This window comes from Balaenoptera acutorostrata, chromosome 4 (genome assembly GCF_949987535.1).
Source record: "Balaenoptera acutorostrata chromosome 4, mBalAcu1.1, whole genome shotgun sequence".
Classification (NCBI taxonomy): Eukaryota; Metazoa; Chordata; class Mammalia; order Artiodactyla; family Balaenopteridae; genus Balaenoptera; species Balaenoptera acutorostrata.
Window position 1 is genome coordinate 36,690,877 of NC_080067.1, and position 15,945 is coordinate 36,706,821.

General features: G+C 39.0%; 1 protein-coding gene across 1 annotated transcript in view; it reads left to right on the plus strand.

Moving 5' to 3' along the window:
• Positions 1–15,945, plus strand: part of MED12L (mediator complex subunit 12L) — a 331,114-nt gene that overhangs the window by 297,192 nt on the left and 17,977 nt on the right. The window contains exons 39-42 of the mRNA XM_057545673.1: positions 7,686–7,775; positions 9,410–9,642; positions 11,069–11,225; positions 13,932–14,009. Of these exons, the coding sequence (XP_057401656.1) occupies positions 7,686–7,775; positions 9,410–9,642; positions 11,069–11,225; positions 13,932–14,009 (558 nt within the window). The remainder of the gene's footprint in view (positions 1–7,685; positions 7,776–9,409; positions 9,643–11,068; positions 11,226–13,931; positions 14,010–15,945) is intronic.

Consider the following 15,945-nt stretch of genomic DNA (forward strand, 5'->3'; position numbering starts at 1 on the left):
TTGTCCTAGTTGGATACTCTTCCGTTATGAGTATTAACATTTATCCATTCTGTTGATGATCATTTCAGTTATTTCCGATTGTTTGTTACTGTTAACCGTGCTACAGTAGACATTTTTGTCCGTGTCTTCTGCACGTGCCGAGTTGTAGGGTACGTATGTGGAAGTGGAAATGAGGATTTAATTTCCAAAGTGGTGGTGATTCCCATCGGTTATAAATGAGCGTTTTCTTTCCTCCACATCCTCACTAACCCTTGATATTGTCAGACCTTAATTTCCTCATTCAGAGCAGGTGAAATCGTGTTGTGTTACATCATTTTAACTTGCATTTTCTTATTACCTGTGAGTTTAGGCATGTTTTATAACTTTACCAGCAATTTAAGTTTTCCCTTCTGTAATTTTCCTGGTTCTATAATTTGAGCATATTTTCAAAATAATTTGGTTCTTAGTTGGTAAAGGTGTACAAAATAGACTTGTTGAAACAAATCTTGAGTTTTGACAAGAATCTTTAATGTATTTACTCAGAGAGTACAATTTTCTTACATCTCAGTGACAAAATGAACTTAGGACAAAAAACACTGAGCTAGTAAATATGTCCTACATCTCAGTGACAAAATGAACTTAGGAGGACAAAAAACACTGAGCTAGTAAATATGTCCTAAACCCTGTCATTTTTTTCCTTGGGTGGAAACCATGTCCGGGAAAGTAGATGCTCTGCTTATTACTTAATATCTGGTATTTCGCTATTTACTTGAATGATGAGGAAGGCGCCCTTGTCGTTTGCTGAAATTATGATTGTGCAACTATAGTGATCTCGTAGATAGTGTACACAGCTTGATGTTTATGAACGGGGAGAAGATAGGGGTAGAGGGCTGAGAGAGTGAACCACTAATACAAAGGTGGCAGTTGGATATAAAGACAAATGAATAGATGCAATGAATTATGTACCTACCCCTAAAATGGTGAGAACAGATATTATTTGCTTGGGAAATTCCTCCTATGATTTCTCGTTCTTAGTGTAGTAAAATACTTTTATTTTTTTCAATTGAGGTTGTGAATTTTTTGCCTCATCTCTATTTCTAAAATTCAGTGAACAGAAAAATTTTAACGTCTCAGACTAAGTGTCACTTAGAATTCATTCATAAAGATGATTAAGCAAGGGGATCATTGACCTGAGAAACAGGAATATTTTTCCCCAGCATATAGTCCCCTTTTTCTAAATCAGACTCCCTGTTAGCATGTAAACACTAGGGGCACTATAAATATTTGTTGTCTATTTTGGTTGATTGAATGTGTGGTTAAACTGATGCTCTGTTTTCATTTGCATTTACTGGGGATGGAGCTATCTAATGACATCCTCCAATAATATATGACTTGTTCACTTAATGTCTTGTGTGTTTCATGTGACCCAGATGTCCTGAGCGCTTCTCCCCCGGCTCTGGGCTGGGAAGGACTTGGGCGCTCTTTTGCTTACACCGAGGTGCCAACATCCCTTAGTTTCGGGAAGTTATCTGGGTCTGATAGCTCCCCTACTTCTTGTGTGTCCCTGTTTAACCTCCAGGATGTGCTATTCCATTATATGACTATTGCCATATTATTTATCTGTGTCCCAGCCTATGGTGATATTGTTTGGCATATAAATTAATATGAACTCTTAGGGCCTGGGTTTTTAAGTCTTGACTCCCTGAAACATTGTTTTAAAATGAACTAATTCTTGTGTATTTTGGCTACCCACATCATTAGGCTAAACAATCTTATCTGTATTGTCTGCCGTTTTCTTGCTGTCCCCTTTCTGTAGGACTTCTGTAACTCTGCTGTCTCCCTTCTGGAAGACTTTGACAACATAATGGTAACACCCCTGCTGTCTGTCATTCCTTTTACTTTCTTTTTTTTTTTTTTTTTCTTTAAGTAAAGTTGACATTATTCTTTGAACATTAGAATGAGAAGCAGGTTATTCCCCTCTAGCTGGTAATTATTATAGTCTTCATTTCACTGTTACTCACTTGGTTTATGTTTGAGACTGTAACACAGAGTCATGAATGCATTGACCATGTTCACTTTAACGGAATTTATTTCTGAAAGTTGTCCCCTTTGATTGCCTCATGATTTTCATCATATACGTGTATGGTATAGAAACCAGCGGACGTTCATGGCCTGGGCTTGGGAACATAGGCCAGTTCGTGTACCTTCATCTCAGTCCCAGTTTTGAACCCATCTATTCCTGAGCTCTCGCTTCTCTCTGCGATAACTCACCTCATTAGTAGAGGAACGCATGGCATGCTGACTCACAGGCCAATGCAAGACAATGAAAACTGTGGTTATGAAACATGCCTTTCTCATCACATCCCACTCACTGGTTCTTCCTAAATTCTCAACAGAACGCATCATCTCTATTTTCTTTCCGGTACGGAGAAGGTGTTTTTTTTGAGCATAGGTCTTGTGCATGCATGTCATAAGACTTCATCTCTACTGCTTTGCCTGGGCTAGCGAAGAATGCATGTTTTGCATTAAATTACTTATAGGTTTCTGTATCAGATAGCCAACCCACAACATAAACCCAAGAAGCATTAGAATAAAAAAGAGCACACATCTCAGATGTGAATGTAAGTCAACTCGTTTCACTGCCAATTTAATGGGTAACATTTTCTATACATTGGTGAAAATATCCTTAATGGCATATACAAGCTTTGAAAATATTTCAGTTATGAAATACTGTCATATAGGCAATTTCTTTAATAGTTAGTTCTTTCAACAAAGGAAAGTTTGGAGACTTTTCTGAAAGCAATCAATTTTTCTATCAATTTTTCTTGACACTTGTACAGAGAGCAGGCGAGGTTTTTGTTTTTTTAAAAACTTGAATTAAACTATCAAATTTAAAAATATTTTTCAGGTAGCTTATGTTTGCTGTAGGGCATTTATTGTTCAGATGATAATGTAATTTGAACAGAATACAATTTGCATCTACCATTGATTTTACTTTTTAAAAAAATAGACAAAATATTTTGTTCATCAGGTATTTAAAGTCAAAAGGTTATATGATCTATATATTCATTCAAATAAATGGAAATGTGTATATATATCTTTGCTGTCCTTTTCACCATTCTTATTTTTCTTTAATATTCTCCAATATCAGGAATTTAATGAACGTGTATGTATACTCAACCAATCAATACGTTATATTCCTCCTTTATGGGCATGTTAACAGAATATATTGTAAAGGTTCATTATTGTATGAGGTGTGTTTATTTCAAAATGAATGAGTTTGTTCCAGCAGTTAATGTTACTGTTAATCGATTGCCAACCAAGTTATATTTGATGGAAAGCTTTATAAAAGAATTAAGCATAACTGGTCAACAAGACCTCTTTTAATTATAGAATTTTCTGTGTATCTATTGTCTGCAATCAAAATACACCGGTATAATGTGACGACCAAAACTTGGAGTTCACGCCATTTGTTGTTTAACCTTGGGCACCATTACTCAGTACCTTCCAAACCAGTAGTCACAAGCAAAACCCTTTTTGCTAGTTGACTCATAAAACATTACCCACTGGTTTTCATTGGGTGACTTTTATTATTATTCCTAAATCAGCATTTTCAGAAACAGAGTCACAAAACCTGGCTGTGGTTTTTCAGGCACAACTTGTCTCTCTGCTTGCAACCCTTAAACATTATTGGAAAGTTACTAAATAAGGATTTGAAAAAAATCATTACTAGTGAATTGAGTGGGTAGAAGATCCATGATCCTGAAATGCTGCTGATTGTAATGCTTACTGTCTGCTAATTGGAGTTATAACCAATTCTCCTTTAGAAAGAGCCCCTCACATTTTCTCAGTTGACTGAGGGAGTGAACTAATGAAGAGAACAAGACCCAGAAGATGGAAAATTATCTTTGAGGATGATTTATCAAAAATTTTTTTAACTTACTGGATGTATTCATTTCAAATTATGCAAGAGGTTTTGAGTCTACATCTCTTTGAGCTCAGATGCTTCTCTTGTCTAATTAAAAATCAAGCACTAAGAGAGAGAATTGTTCTTATAAAGACCAGGAAGATGAGTCAGTATTGAACAGCACAGCTTTTTAAAAAGTTTTTAGAAAGTGGAAATTTTAGAAAATATAATAGATTTCTGTTTCTTACCCAGAGGCAAGCCTAAAGCAAAGTGTATAAAAAACAAACGAGAGAGACCACATGTAGGAATTTACCCTGGGTAGCAATGTAGAGATGGGTTCATGTGGCTATCAGAATTTCCCAGTTAACTGTGGCTCGCTCTCTTAGCACATGTGAGTTGGGTACCTGAGCCAGGGGAGCTGGAGCCAGAGTACAATGTGTCTGCTGCCTAGACACAGATATTCCCTCAGAAACCAGCCTCCTTTACACCCACAAAAGTGTGAAGTTAATGTTGCCTCTGGTTGTCGCAGTTAAGCAGAATAAATCAAGAGGGGCAATTGAGCTACTCTCCAGGTATTAATGAAGGCAGAAAGAAGAAATCATTAGAATGATAGATGCTAAAAATTAAATTAAAAAGTGAGTTTTCAAAACAAAAGATGGTACTTAAAAATATGGGGCAATTGGAAAGCACTTGGTAAACTAGTTTATCCTGAAATATAAATCTCAGTTTACCTCTGGAACTCTTGTTTAACAGATAAACTAAATTAAATCTTAGATTTCCTCAATGGATATTTATTGAGCACTTACTATATGCCAGGCACAGTGCTAGGAACTGATTTTTAAAAAAAATCAAATAAAGCTTAGATAGTTTTCAGAAAATAACAGATAAGTAGATTATGTATGACAAAGGTGACCATAAGTCACAATTTGCCAGGCATGGTCTCACTTTGCCCCTGTTCTCCTGGCCTGTCCCAGTTCGGATGATACATTATATAGTCCCTTCTTGAATGCAGCAAAACCATCCCTACTAACATTTTAAGACTCTTACTAAATTTCAATTTTTAATTTTCTTACTTACTCCCACATTATGGTCCTCATTTAGCATCTATAAAATCTTTCAAGTTACTAAAGAACTTCTTGGTCATTCATTCTTTACCCAACAGATTGAACTATTTCTACAAATTGAAATAATTTGTTCTAGCATTATTCTGGGAAAACCAGAGAGGAGGAAGAGGTCATTTCGGTTTGGGAGAAGAGATGGATATTTTTCAGTCAGGGCAAATATGACGATAAAAGCCCTTGGGGAGCGCTGGCCAACGTGAGGTGTTTGTGATTTCCTCAGGGAGGGTATTGAATGTTAGAACCCTTACCTACTGTACTTAAGTAGTGAGTTGGGGGGAAAAAATGATGATGGGAGGGAATATAGTCTATTTACAAATAAATAGTTTACCTTTAGACTAAAAATGGTTCACTGAAGAGTACATGAATTTTGGAGTGTAAAACTGATTTGAAATTTTTCACCCCTTTCTTCTTGCTTTTTTTTTCAAAGTTATAGTGTTTTTCTTTGAATGGTAATTTTGTGATTTTTAAAAATGTAGATGGTTTTTAATTCGTATTTCTTAAATTTCCAAAATCTCAACTGTTCTTTGTCAATAAAAGAGTGTTGCCCAGGCACTCAGATTACCTACCTTATTAGTGTTCTAGATCCCCCCACATATAAGTCATAGTTTATTTCCTAAGGTTCTTCAATAAGCAAAGGAAGAGTAAAGAGTTAGAAAAGATCTGTTTTATGTATCCGCATGCCTCTGTCACACGCACATCACATCTTGTTTCCCTCCAAGGCAAAAAAGGGCATGGGTGTTTTAGACTACTTAGGGATCTCAAGATTCTAACTCACATAAATAATTCATTTTTCTTTTCCTCTGTAAAAATGATAACATACATATATGTGTCCCCACCAAGAGGCACAGCAGAATGTTTCAGGGACCTTGGACAATGCTGTTAGGGAGCACCGAGTCGAGGAGCGGCATGTAAAGATCTGGTTGATTTCATGACTCCCTGGCTTAGTGTTTGGAGGATCAAGGGCCATTTGGATACTTTGGGGCAATACTTGTAGGCTCCAGATAGCCACACTGCCATGGCATGGGCTCTCCTAGAGGGAGTTTGGGCTATTTTTCTTAGACTTAAGCAAATAGGGATATAATTGCACTTAGATTAATCAGCTAAAGGCTCAGAGTATCTTCATGGTACCCTACGCTGGAAAGTTAGATTCTTGTTGAAGCTGTTATACATAGATACCATAGTAGATGCTCCCAGAAATTTGTGTTTGGTCCATGTATGGGTGGATAGTCACCTTCGGAGAGGCCGAAGTTTCTTAAATGCCCTCAAGTGATTTTATGTGGGGATCAGAGAAAAGGCTTCACCATCTGGTGTATGCGTTTCATTTCAAAATCTCATTAACAAGTCTTAATAAAGAGTCTCCTTTTGGTTTCTTATTGGGGTGAGTTTACGAGGCTCTATGTCCCTAAAGAATAAGCACCAAATGAAATTTTAAATATTTTCATCCTTGATATCACATATGGAGGCATCTCATCATAATGGAAGAAACCCTAGGCTTTGGAGGCAGACTTACCTGAGCGCTCATGGCTCTGCCAGGTCTAGCTGGGTGAGCTTGCTAAGCTACCTAGGCTCTTTGAGCCTGGCTTTTCCTACCTGAAGAAAATGGGGATGATGTTCCCTCCCTGCAGAGTTCCTGTGAGAAAATGGGAATAAGAACAAGAAGCCCAGTCCCTGGCACATAATAGATGCTTAATAATTGTTGGTGTTCTCCCTCTTAAGCTAAATGTTTATACCTTTCTCCCTGCCAGAAATATCTGTACTACTTTCCCAGAACATTAAAATTCGTTTTTAATATAACTGTATTTTAGCACTTTAAAAAAACGAGGACATCTGTGATATAAAACAGTGGTGAAATATCCTAGAATAAACCCCATTTCTTTGTTATTTAGTAAGTCCTGAAAAAACCAAGGGGTGGTCGGAAGCTTGGCCTCCTTCTATGATTAATACCTCAAGCTTCTGTGAAATAGCTTCTGCCACCAAAACGTAAAATACATACAGCTGCTCTTAGGAATATATTTATTTTTCCTCAGGCCAAAACATGTATTAAATTAAGACTGGTGAACAGATGTTAATTGGTTTTCTTTTACGTTGTAGTTGGTTAGAAATGTATTTGATATTAACTTATTATACATTTTAATTGATTATATTGATTATTAGAGTCATAAGAGAGCCCAAATTCATCCCTTGCATACATGGCTAAATAGGCAATTTTTAGGTCCCTCTGAAGAAAGATCCTTAAAAAGTCATGAAGGTAGTATATGCCATTTGCGTGTACCACGTGTTCGCTTACTTTATGGGCACAGGATGAGGCAACTCTGTGGTTTCAGATTTCACACTTAGAGACTCATGCCTTTTACTCTAGAGGGACATTTGTACCCTGGAGTGTACAGGAACGCTGGCTCAGAGCCTCTCTGATGAGCAGACCGTTGATTATTTTGGCTTGCGTTTATGTATGTGTTATCATTGGGGACATCTGTAGTCTTCTTTGGAAGAAATAATAAGTGCAGCAATCTCTACTGTTAATAGGAAATTGATAAGAAATAGTATTCAATGCGAGTTGGAATCTGCAAGTGTTGTTCTCACATAGGGTTCGGTGTCAGGGGTTTTGGGGGTAATCAACCAGGAGCTCGGATCATGCCCTTGCTGTTATGATCAAGAGCCGCCTCGGCTTTGTTTTCCAGGGCCAGCCGGGGGACCAGGCTGCTCTCTTTGCTGCTCAAGCACGGCCCTCCCCTCAGCTCTCCCAGTATCCAGGTCTGCAGCAAGCACAGGTACCCATGTTTGCTTTGTAGGTGCTGCTGGGATTTTTAATGCTCTTTATTTGAAGGGGGGAACTAGGTAAGTAGGGTATCAATTCCCTCATGAGGTATAGAACTTAGTCACTTCTGCTTATAGATTATAATTGACATTTCAATTAAAAATATTCACCAGTGATTATTAAACAAGTCTTGGGATTGATTAAAGGGCATAAAACATTTTAGGAAATTCTTGAATCAGAAATGTCAATTCATACCTTTCTAATAATGATGATGGTAGATTTTGAAATGGTGAACAGTCCCAGCCAGGGTACTTATGTTATAATGTATAATGATGTAATTCATGATTGAATTTATGATATTCAAAAAGATAGCTTCGAAGAGGAATCATGGTAGAATAAGAAGATCATCGGCCTTGGCATCAGACCTTGACAAAATTCCTGACAACCTACAAGCTGTGTAACATTGTGCGAGTTACTCCGAGTCTTGGTTTCCTTCTCTGTAAAATAGAGATGAACGTTGTGGGGATTTAAGACAACCTATGGAACTAGCAAAGCACCAGATACACAGTAGTTATTCAGCAAAGGATAGATTTGCCTTAATATGATGCAAATCTTGAGCTATTTTTTCTAATAGCTTTGTTATTTCTGCTTCCATATCCTTGTACTCGATCCCTCTCATAATCAGGAGGCCAGGGATGTTGGCAAGACCTCTAGTTAGGCCAGCGGTTCATACTGTGTCCACAGCTGAAAGGAAGGCCAAGGTTGGCCTTCACAGGCACCGAGCCCCACGGCCTGCATCCCTGCACGCTGCCTGCAGGAAGGCCATTTGTCCATCACTCTGTCTTCCAAGTCAGAGGACCTTTGAGGACCTGAAGAGCAGTCCTCTTCTATTTTAATCAGCACTCTGTTCTGTAAATTGTAGATAGTGATGCAGCAGAACCTGAAGCTTTTCATTTACATTGGGTGTCCAGATTTGGAGAATCAGCCACTCACATATTAACGATTATTGGTAGAGTGCTGAAACAGGCTGCAGTCCAACCAGAACTAGAGATTATTGAATAGTCACCAATGACACCCTTATTCTCTGGTTAAGGTAATTGATGTTTTTTTTGTTGTCGTTCTTGTTAACTGGTTGGTTACTACAGACAAATTCATTATATCCAAGGAAGTGTAGTTACATACTAGGAAAGTGTACTCCATGATTTTAATTTACATTGAGCATGAGTAACTCTTCTGGTTAATTTTGGAAACAACATTAATGATGCTTGGGATCTGTTGAACATTGAAATCATCTGTGCACTGAAGGTAGAGATGCTTGCCTGATTATTTCTGTGCAGAAACCTGCCCTTCCTTTCCTCAAAATAAGCAACTGAGCTTAAAACTGATCTCTTAACCAAGGGAGGATTCATTTTGCTTTTTAATTGAAATTTCTGGTGAATCATTATACAAACAGTTCATTCTGTAACTTTGGGGCTCTCCTCTCTGCCTCCAGAGTGATCTTCCTCATATTTTGAGTTAAAAAGAGTCTTTGAGGACGGCGAATTTCAGGGGGCTCCTCCTGGCTTTGTTTTTGCCCTCGATATCTTAGCGATAGGAAAGCTGGGGGCGAATCAAAACGTTGACTTCCTTCCTTGTGCCTGCCTGCAGACCATGCCCCAGGGCTATACGATGTACGGAACGCAGATGCCTTTGCAGCAGACCCCTCAGCAGCAGCCTGGCAGCGTGGTCCTGTCTCCTACCTATAATTCCAGAACCTATCCGGCTGCGCATTCCAACCCGGCGCTAATGGAAAGACTCAGACAGATGCAGCAGCCGCCACCGAGTGGCTATGTTCAGCAGCAGGCGTCGCCGTACCTGCAGCCCCTGAGTGGCTCTCAGAGGTGATGCATGTGGAAATAGTGATGGCAGTGGTGGACGCTCAAATTCTCGTCTTTACCGTGCTTCTTCTAGGACATGGTGCTTTATAATTGTTCCTACGAGCTTGCATATTTGCATATAATTTTCATCATCATCTCATTTTCAGCAGCATCCAGATTGTGGTTCAAAAGAAGCAATGCCCCATCTTGTTTATTCCGTTCAAGTCCCTTATTGTTTGACTCACATCTCCCATAGCATTTGTGTAATATTTTTCAGTGATACCACTATGTTAGCTCCAATGTTCTTTTTTCCCTCCTCTTTTAAAGAGGTTTTTTGGCAGTAAATATCTAAGATTAAAAATTGTTGATTATCCTTAGCAGTGCCTTACTAGAATATGTTGATCGGAGCGACAAAGCCTGTGATTGCAATACTCGTTGTGCACGGTGCCCATAACACTTTTGTTACATATCTTAGTTTCTACCTTTTCCACCTCAAGAATGGCTGGCAAAACCGGAGCATGAAAGACTCTTACTCAGTTTTTGCGTTAATTGGATCTTGTAGACGTAGTATATAGTGTATAACTGCACTGTCCATTATAGCAGCTACCAGCCACGTGGGCTATTTAAATTTAGACTAATTAAAGTTAAGTTAAAGCTCCTCAGTTCTCTGTCGCGCTAGTCATATTTCAAGTATTTATTAACCACGTGTGGCCAGCAGGGCCAGCTTCGAAGGTGTGTGACCTGCGCAGTCACATAGGGCGCTGTGTTCAGAAGACCTGCGTGGTTGATTGTAATGCTCTATTGTCACCCGCTCGAAATTCTTACTGATTTTTGATCAGAGAGCCCTGCATGCTTGCTTTGCACTGAGACCCAGAAATGATACAGCTGGTCCTGGTGGCCAGTGGCTATCTTATTGGACAGCACAGGTGGAGACATTTCGGTCACAGTAGAAAGTTCTGTTGGATGGCGTTGGTCTAGGAGAACTCAGTTTCATGCAGATTGCTGCACTACAGCGGACAGCAGCTGGACTCCCATGTGTTACCGTCAAAGATTGCAGGTCAACTCTTAAGTAATCACTGTTTGGAAAGTTGGCAAGGTTGTTGGTAACACATTTGGGAAAATAAATGAATTTGGAAAACATGCATCATGCTTCTTATTTGTCTAATAAGTGGCAGCATAGCATATCGCCTAAGAACTTGAACTTCAGAGCCCCGAAGTTCTGGGTTTAAATCCCACCTGTGCCATTTGCTGTCTGAATACCTGTGATACCATGTGTCCCTGGGAATCTAGGTTACCTTAACCACTGGTCTTTATTGCATTTGCATTGTACAAAGTGATTATTGAACATGATGGTTTTTCTTTGTGAGTGTGTGCAATGTGCCAGTGGCACTGAGTATAAACATTTGACAGTATGCTTGGGCCTGAAAACAAGTTCTTTATTCTTGACCAGACTGAACCATCAGTCGCTTCAGCAGAGCCCTCTGGTGGGTGGAGGACTCGATGCGGTGCTGACTTCCGTGCATCCAAACCTTCCCGCGGTGTCCCTGTCTCAGGACCCAGTGAGGCCCAGACAGCCACAGGTGCGACAGCAGCAGAGGCTTCTCCAGGTATGGAGCTGGGAGTGAGTGCAGTGTGTGTGGGGTCCTCAGCGGTCATAGGAAATAACAGACACTTCAGACCTTAATTGCCAAATTCCAGGGAATCTTGTGTATTTGACACTGGGACCTAAGTGGTGTAATTTCATTCTAGTTCGGCAGGGGTCTTCCTTTCTCTGTGCATCTACCAGGTCGTGGACAGAAGAGTACATTTTGCAGCCCATCCTTGCCCTTTCACAAAGGTTCAGGAGGGTAGCTGGTTGCCTTTGTCTTAAGAGTGTGTAAGCCTCAGCTTCCTCAGTCACTGTTTAACTAGAGGCCATGCAATTTGAGTTCAAAATTTCTTATATGTGTATTTCTTAGAAACAGTCGAGCCATCCAGAGTTTTTGTTCAGATTTCTAGAGGGGTCTGTAATCCAAAAAATTTTCTGTTTAACACCTCCAGTCTGATTGGGCTGTGAAGTTGGAGTTACGTAGGTAGGATACTTCAAAGGGATATTTCATCCTGTCTCTGGTAGAATCCAGAGAGCTGCCCTTCACTTATTTGTCATAAATATTTGAGTCTCCTAGATAAAGGGCTCCTCTCCTTAACACATTCTGGCTTCTCCCTCCCTTGTTTAGGGAATATAGGCTGTTATGTTTATCTGTTCCATTTGCCTTTATTATTAACAAGCGTATCCTGTGTTGTTGGGTTGGAAATTGCCTGATGAGTCTGGACAGTGGACTCTAATTTTACCAACAATCCAACTTGAGATGCACTGTCCTTTTATGTATTTCTAAGAAAGGATAAGAAAGCAGCACTAAGAATGGGAACTCTAGTAGAACTGGGGTACCCAAGGGCTATACTCTTTGTATGAGGTCAATGAGAAATAAACCTGTCATGCAGAAAGGGACAGCAAAGGAACTTGCAGTTCTCAACCTTGACACTGGTGGTGGGAAGAAAATATTTGAACCATTAGCTCAAGTGGGTTTGAGGTCTGAATTCAGTGTGACCCAAAAAATTCTGGTTGGCAGTGCCAACACTTCGACAGACCAAAGCCACCACAAATCTTCAGCAAAACTGGGCTTCACAGTTATAAGATGCCATGAATTGAATCCCAGTTTTTGCCTGTTAAAATGTGGAAAAAACTGTATCACAAAATTGAAAAACATATGGTAATTGGTTTGGGGGGGAGTATGGCCTATAGATGGCCAATCCCCCTCATTGCATATATATAATCTCCAGCGTGGCCAAAAACCCTCTAATCCTTAATTTTGTCATAAATAAAATGGAACTAATTATAGTGCCCACCTCTTAAATGTGTAGTGAAAACTAAATATGAAAATGCAAGTGAAGCACCCATTTGGTAATATTACCATTATTATGACTATTAATACTCACAGTGATATTTTCTTAAAATAATTTTTTTTCCCAAGTGCTAAGTATATGTTTCAGAATTTTTTAGGACTGATATTTATATTTCTCTGTTTTAAAATTTCTCATTTCCAGATCACTGAGGAAAGTTATTACATTATTTTTTTATCTACCACTTCCTATCTTACACTAGCATTTTTTTAAAGCTGCAAATTTTGAAAACCTTCCTTATTGGTTAACGTGTACTTTTTATCCCAATTAACATGGTATGTCCTTCTGATGATTTTTTCATTACCAACACATTCCTGGGAGATAAGGAAAAATGATTTGCTTCTGCATCCAAATTATACTTATTCCTTTTTTGGTGACTGACTACCTCCATAAAGGAACAGATTAATAATTACAAAGTTGGGGTGACTTTTCCTGAAAGGGTTCACAGAGAGCCCAGTGGATAATTGGCTTCCTATTGCAGTCTCTGTGTTTCTGGTCCAACTTGCATTGTTCGTGTTGGGAGTGGCCTGCCCAGACCTCAGCTAGGATTCCAAATCCATGACCCTTGTCCCTTAGTGAAAAATGCCTTCTGGCAATAACTATTGATTACCTTGCCCTAAAGAAGACAAAGAATTTGAGGGACAGTATGCAAACCAAGTTGGAAAAATGCAGAGGCTGAAAAGAAGTCTGGTGCTGTCATCCTCAAGATGAAGCGTTTGGGTGGAGGAGACTTTAAAGGTCATTGAGACAAACCACCTCTTAATATTTTCCTCTCCTCTGTGATGTTCCCCCTGGTGGACGTCTAGTCTGTGTTTCTTTTGCGACTTGGAAGTGTTTTCCAAGAGCCATGTATTTGAGCCAGCGTTCACGGACACAATTTATGATTTTATGCTGGTAATTTAGGCCAGAACTTCTCACGTCTACGTCTTCCTTTAAAAAAAAAAAAATCTAAATTCAAGAGTTCCTCTGGGTACCCTAGGGAACGAAAAGATAACTAGCGAACAGTCCTTGTCTCCCCTGATAGCGTAAGGTGGAATGAAATATGTGGAAGGGCAAATGGCATGAGAGGAATTAAGACAGTGAGTCCAAAGCATGTCCCTGGATAGCGTAGGGTGGTTCACACTGTGGACGCTGTGACTAGCAAAGAAGAGAGCCTTGGGGTTGCAGTAGTCTGGAAGCACACGGTGGACCAGATTTAGGTCTTGCCCTTGAAGGAGGAACGATGTTTGGGAAGACAAAGACGGAGGAGACAGGTGTGTGTCATCCTCGTTGGAGCGGACTAATTAGATCAGAGGCGTTTGGGGGGAGGGAACTGGAATGACGGACGTTAACCTCCTACTTTCACGTGTGTAATTCTTTTTCCTTCTTTCCAGATGCAGCAACCTCGGCAGCCCTCGCAGCCCCAGGGTCAGACCCTCGGTCTCCAAACCGTGCAGCCCCAGCAGCCTCTGGTAAGGCCTGGTGTTCTGAAACCAAACATGTGGGTTTCTTCTTCCTTTTTCCCTTTTTTTTTTTTTTTTTGGTGGTGGTCTTTAAAAGCAGATTGCATTTTTCATGTCCCGTAAGATTGTTAAGAACTGAAAAAGCCTAAATATGCCCTAGCCGTTTCTCCCCAGCACTTCATCAGAGTAGGGTTGTGTTACTGTTGTAGTCAGTATATTTGTTTTCGTAGAAGGTATAAATAAATATTTGGGGTTCAATAGGTTATGTAATTTTTCCTCTTTAAATTTCTTCAGACTTCTCCGTTCCGTGGGCTAAATATTTATATTGAGAAACCAAGGTTTATTCTAAACAGCGTTAAAATGATAACTTAGTATGGATATGTTTAGAAGATCATCTTAACTTGGCTTTGAGTTTTCACTATAATCCCAAAGAAGCATGAGAGTACTCTCTAAAATATTACCTTTACTGATGTAAAAGAAACTCCAAGTTTAGCCGGTTAGCATTTGCTGCAAGAATTTTCATGTAATTCGTTTCATATAATTTCATGAAATTTTCATGTAATCTTATAATTTGCTTCTGTAGCTTTGTAAATCAAATTTCGAAATGTTATATGCATAACACCAATCAACGTGGTCCAAGCCTCAGTACTTTTTACTTTTGCTAGTGCCATATCCCTTCTTTATTACTTAACTGCTACTTGTCTTTAAATTGCCTCTTTTCCTATTTCCTTAAATAAATGTTTTCTAAAAAGAAGCATTTGATCACTACTCTCAGTGGTAGTGGTCACATCACTTGTCACACACTGGAAATATCTGTAAAAATAAATACCGACTCTGCAGGGAGCTCAGCGACATGAGTTGAGTGAGTACCACCCCTAAGACAAACGGTGTTAACTGCATGTGTCTCACACTTTGGAAAATACTGACGTAGACTCTTTCCAGGACAGGATTTGAAAGATAGATGGTTTTTCAATTTGTAGTAAAGAAGGAACGGTATGGCCAGGGCTATAGTATATTAGTAGGGATAGAGTAGAGTTAGGTGGTAAAAGGCTGAGAATGCCCAAAAAGGACTGGAATAGGACGCCTTGAGGATATTGTATAAGCCTCTGCCTTGGCCATTTTGATCTTCCTTTTTAAGGAAATTCTTCCTTATCATGAAATGTAATCGTTATTTTGGGTAGGGTAAAAAAATAAACGTGATTCTATCACAAAGTTAAATTTACAGGACTAGGGTAGAAGTTGCCTTCAAACTTCTTCGTTACGATTGGAATCAGAGCATCAGCTTATACAGAACTGAGAGGAGACCCTGACCCCACACTCCACTAGAATTAAACATATCTCATACAGCAGCATTTAGTATCTTTCTACTCTTCTAATAGTTTCATAAATATTTAATAATTTTTGGTGTATAGCGAGTATATATTGCACATTCAGTTTTGACTTCTAAGACAGTATTGACATGTTTTAATGCAGTAGGTTGTATTTCCCTCACTGGCTTAAGACACTTCCATCCCAGAGACTGAGCGGGTCAGTCAGGTCAGGCTCATGATTGTTTCCCAGTGTATTCATAGGAAAGTAGTTCCAGAGAAACAAAGACCTCCATTCACGGTAATCTTAATGGATAGGAAAATGCACACTAGGCTTTTTATGGCATTTTTATTTCTTTTAAGCCGAAATTTTTAAAAAGCTACCTTGAGAAGCATAGTGTCTTTTTTTTTTTTTTTTTTCCCTGTAATGTCTGAAACATTTATATTAACATATTTCCATACATATTTCCATACAAATACAAATATAAGATTTTTAGAAATTTCATGTAATGTCTGAAACATTTATATTAACATATTTCCATACATATTTCCATACAAATACAAATATAAGATTTTTAGAAATTTCATGTAATGTCTGAAACATTTATATTAACATATTTCCATACATATTTCCATAC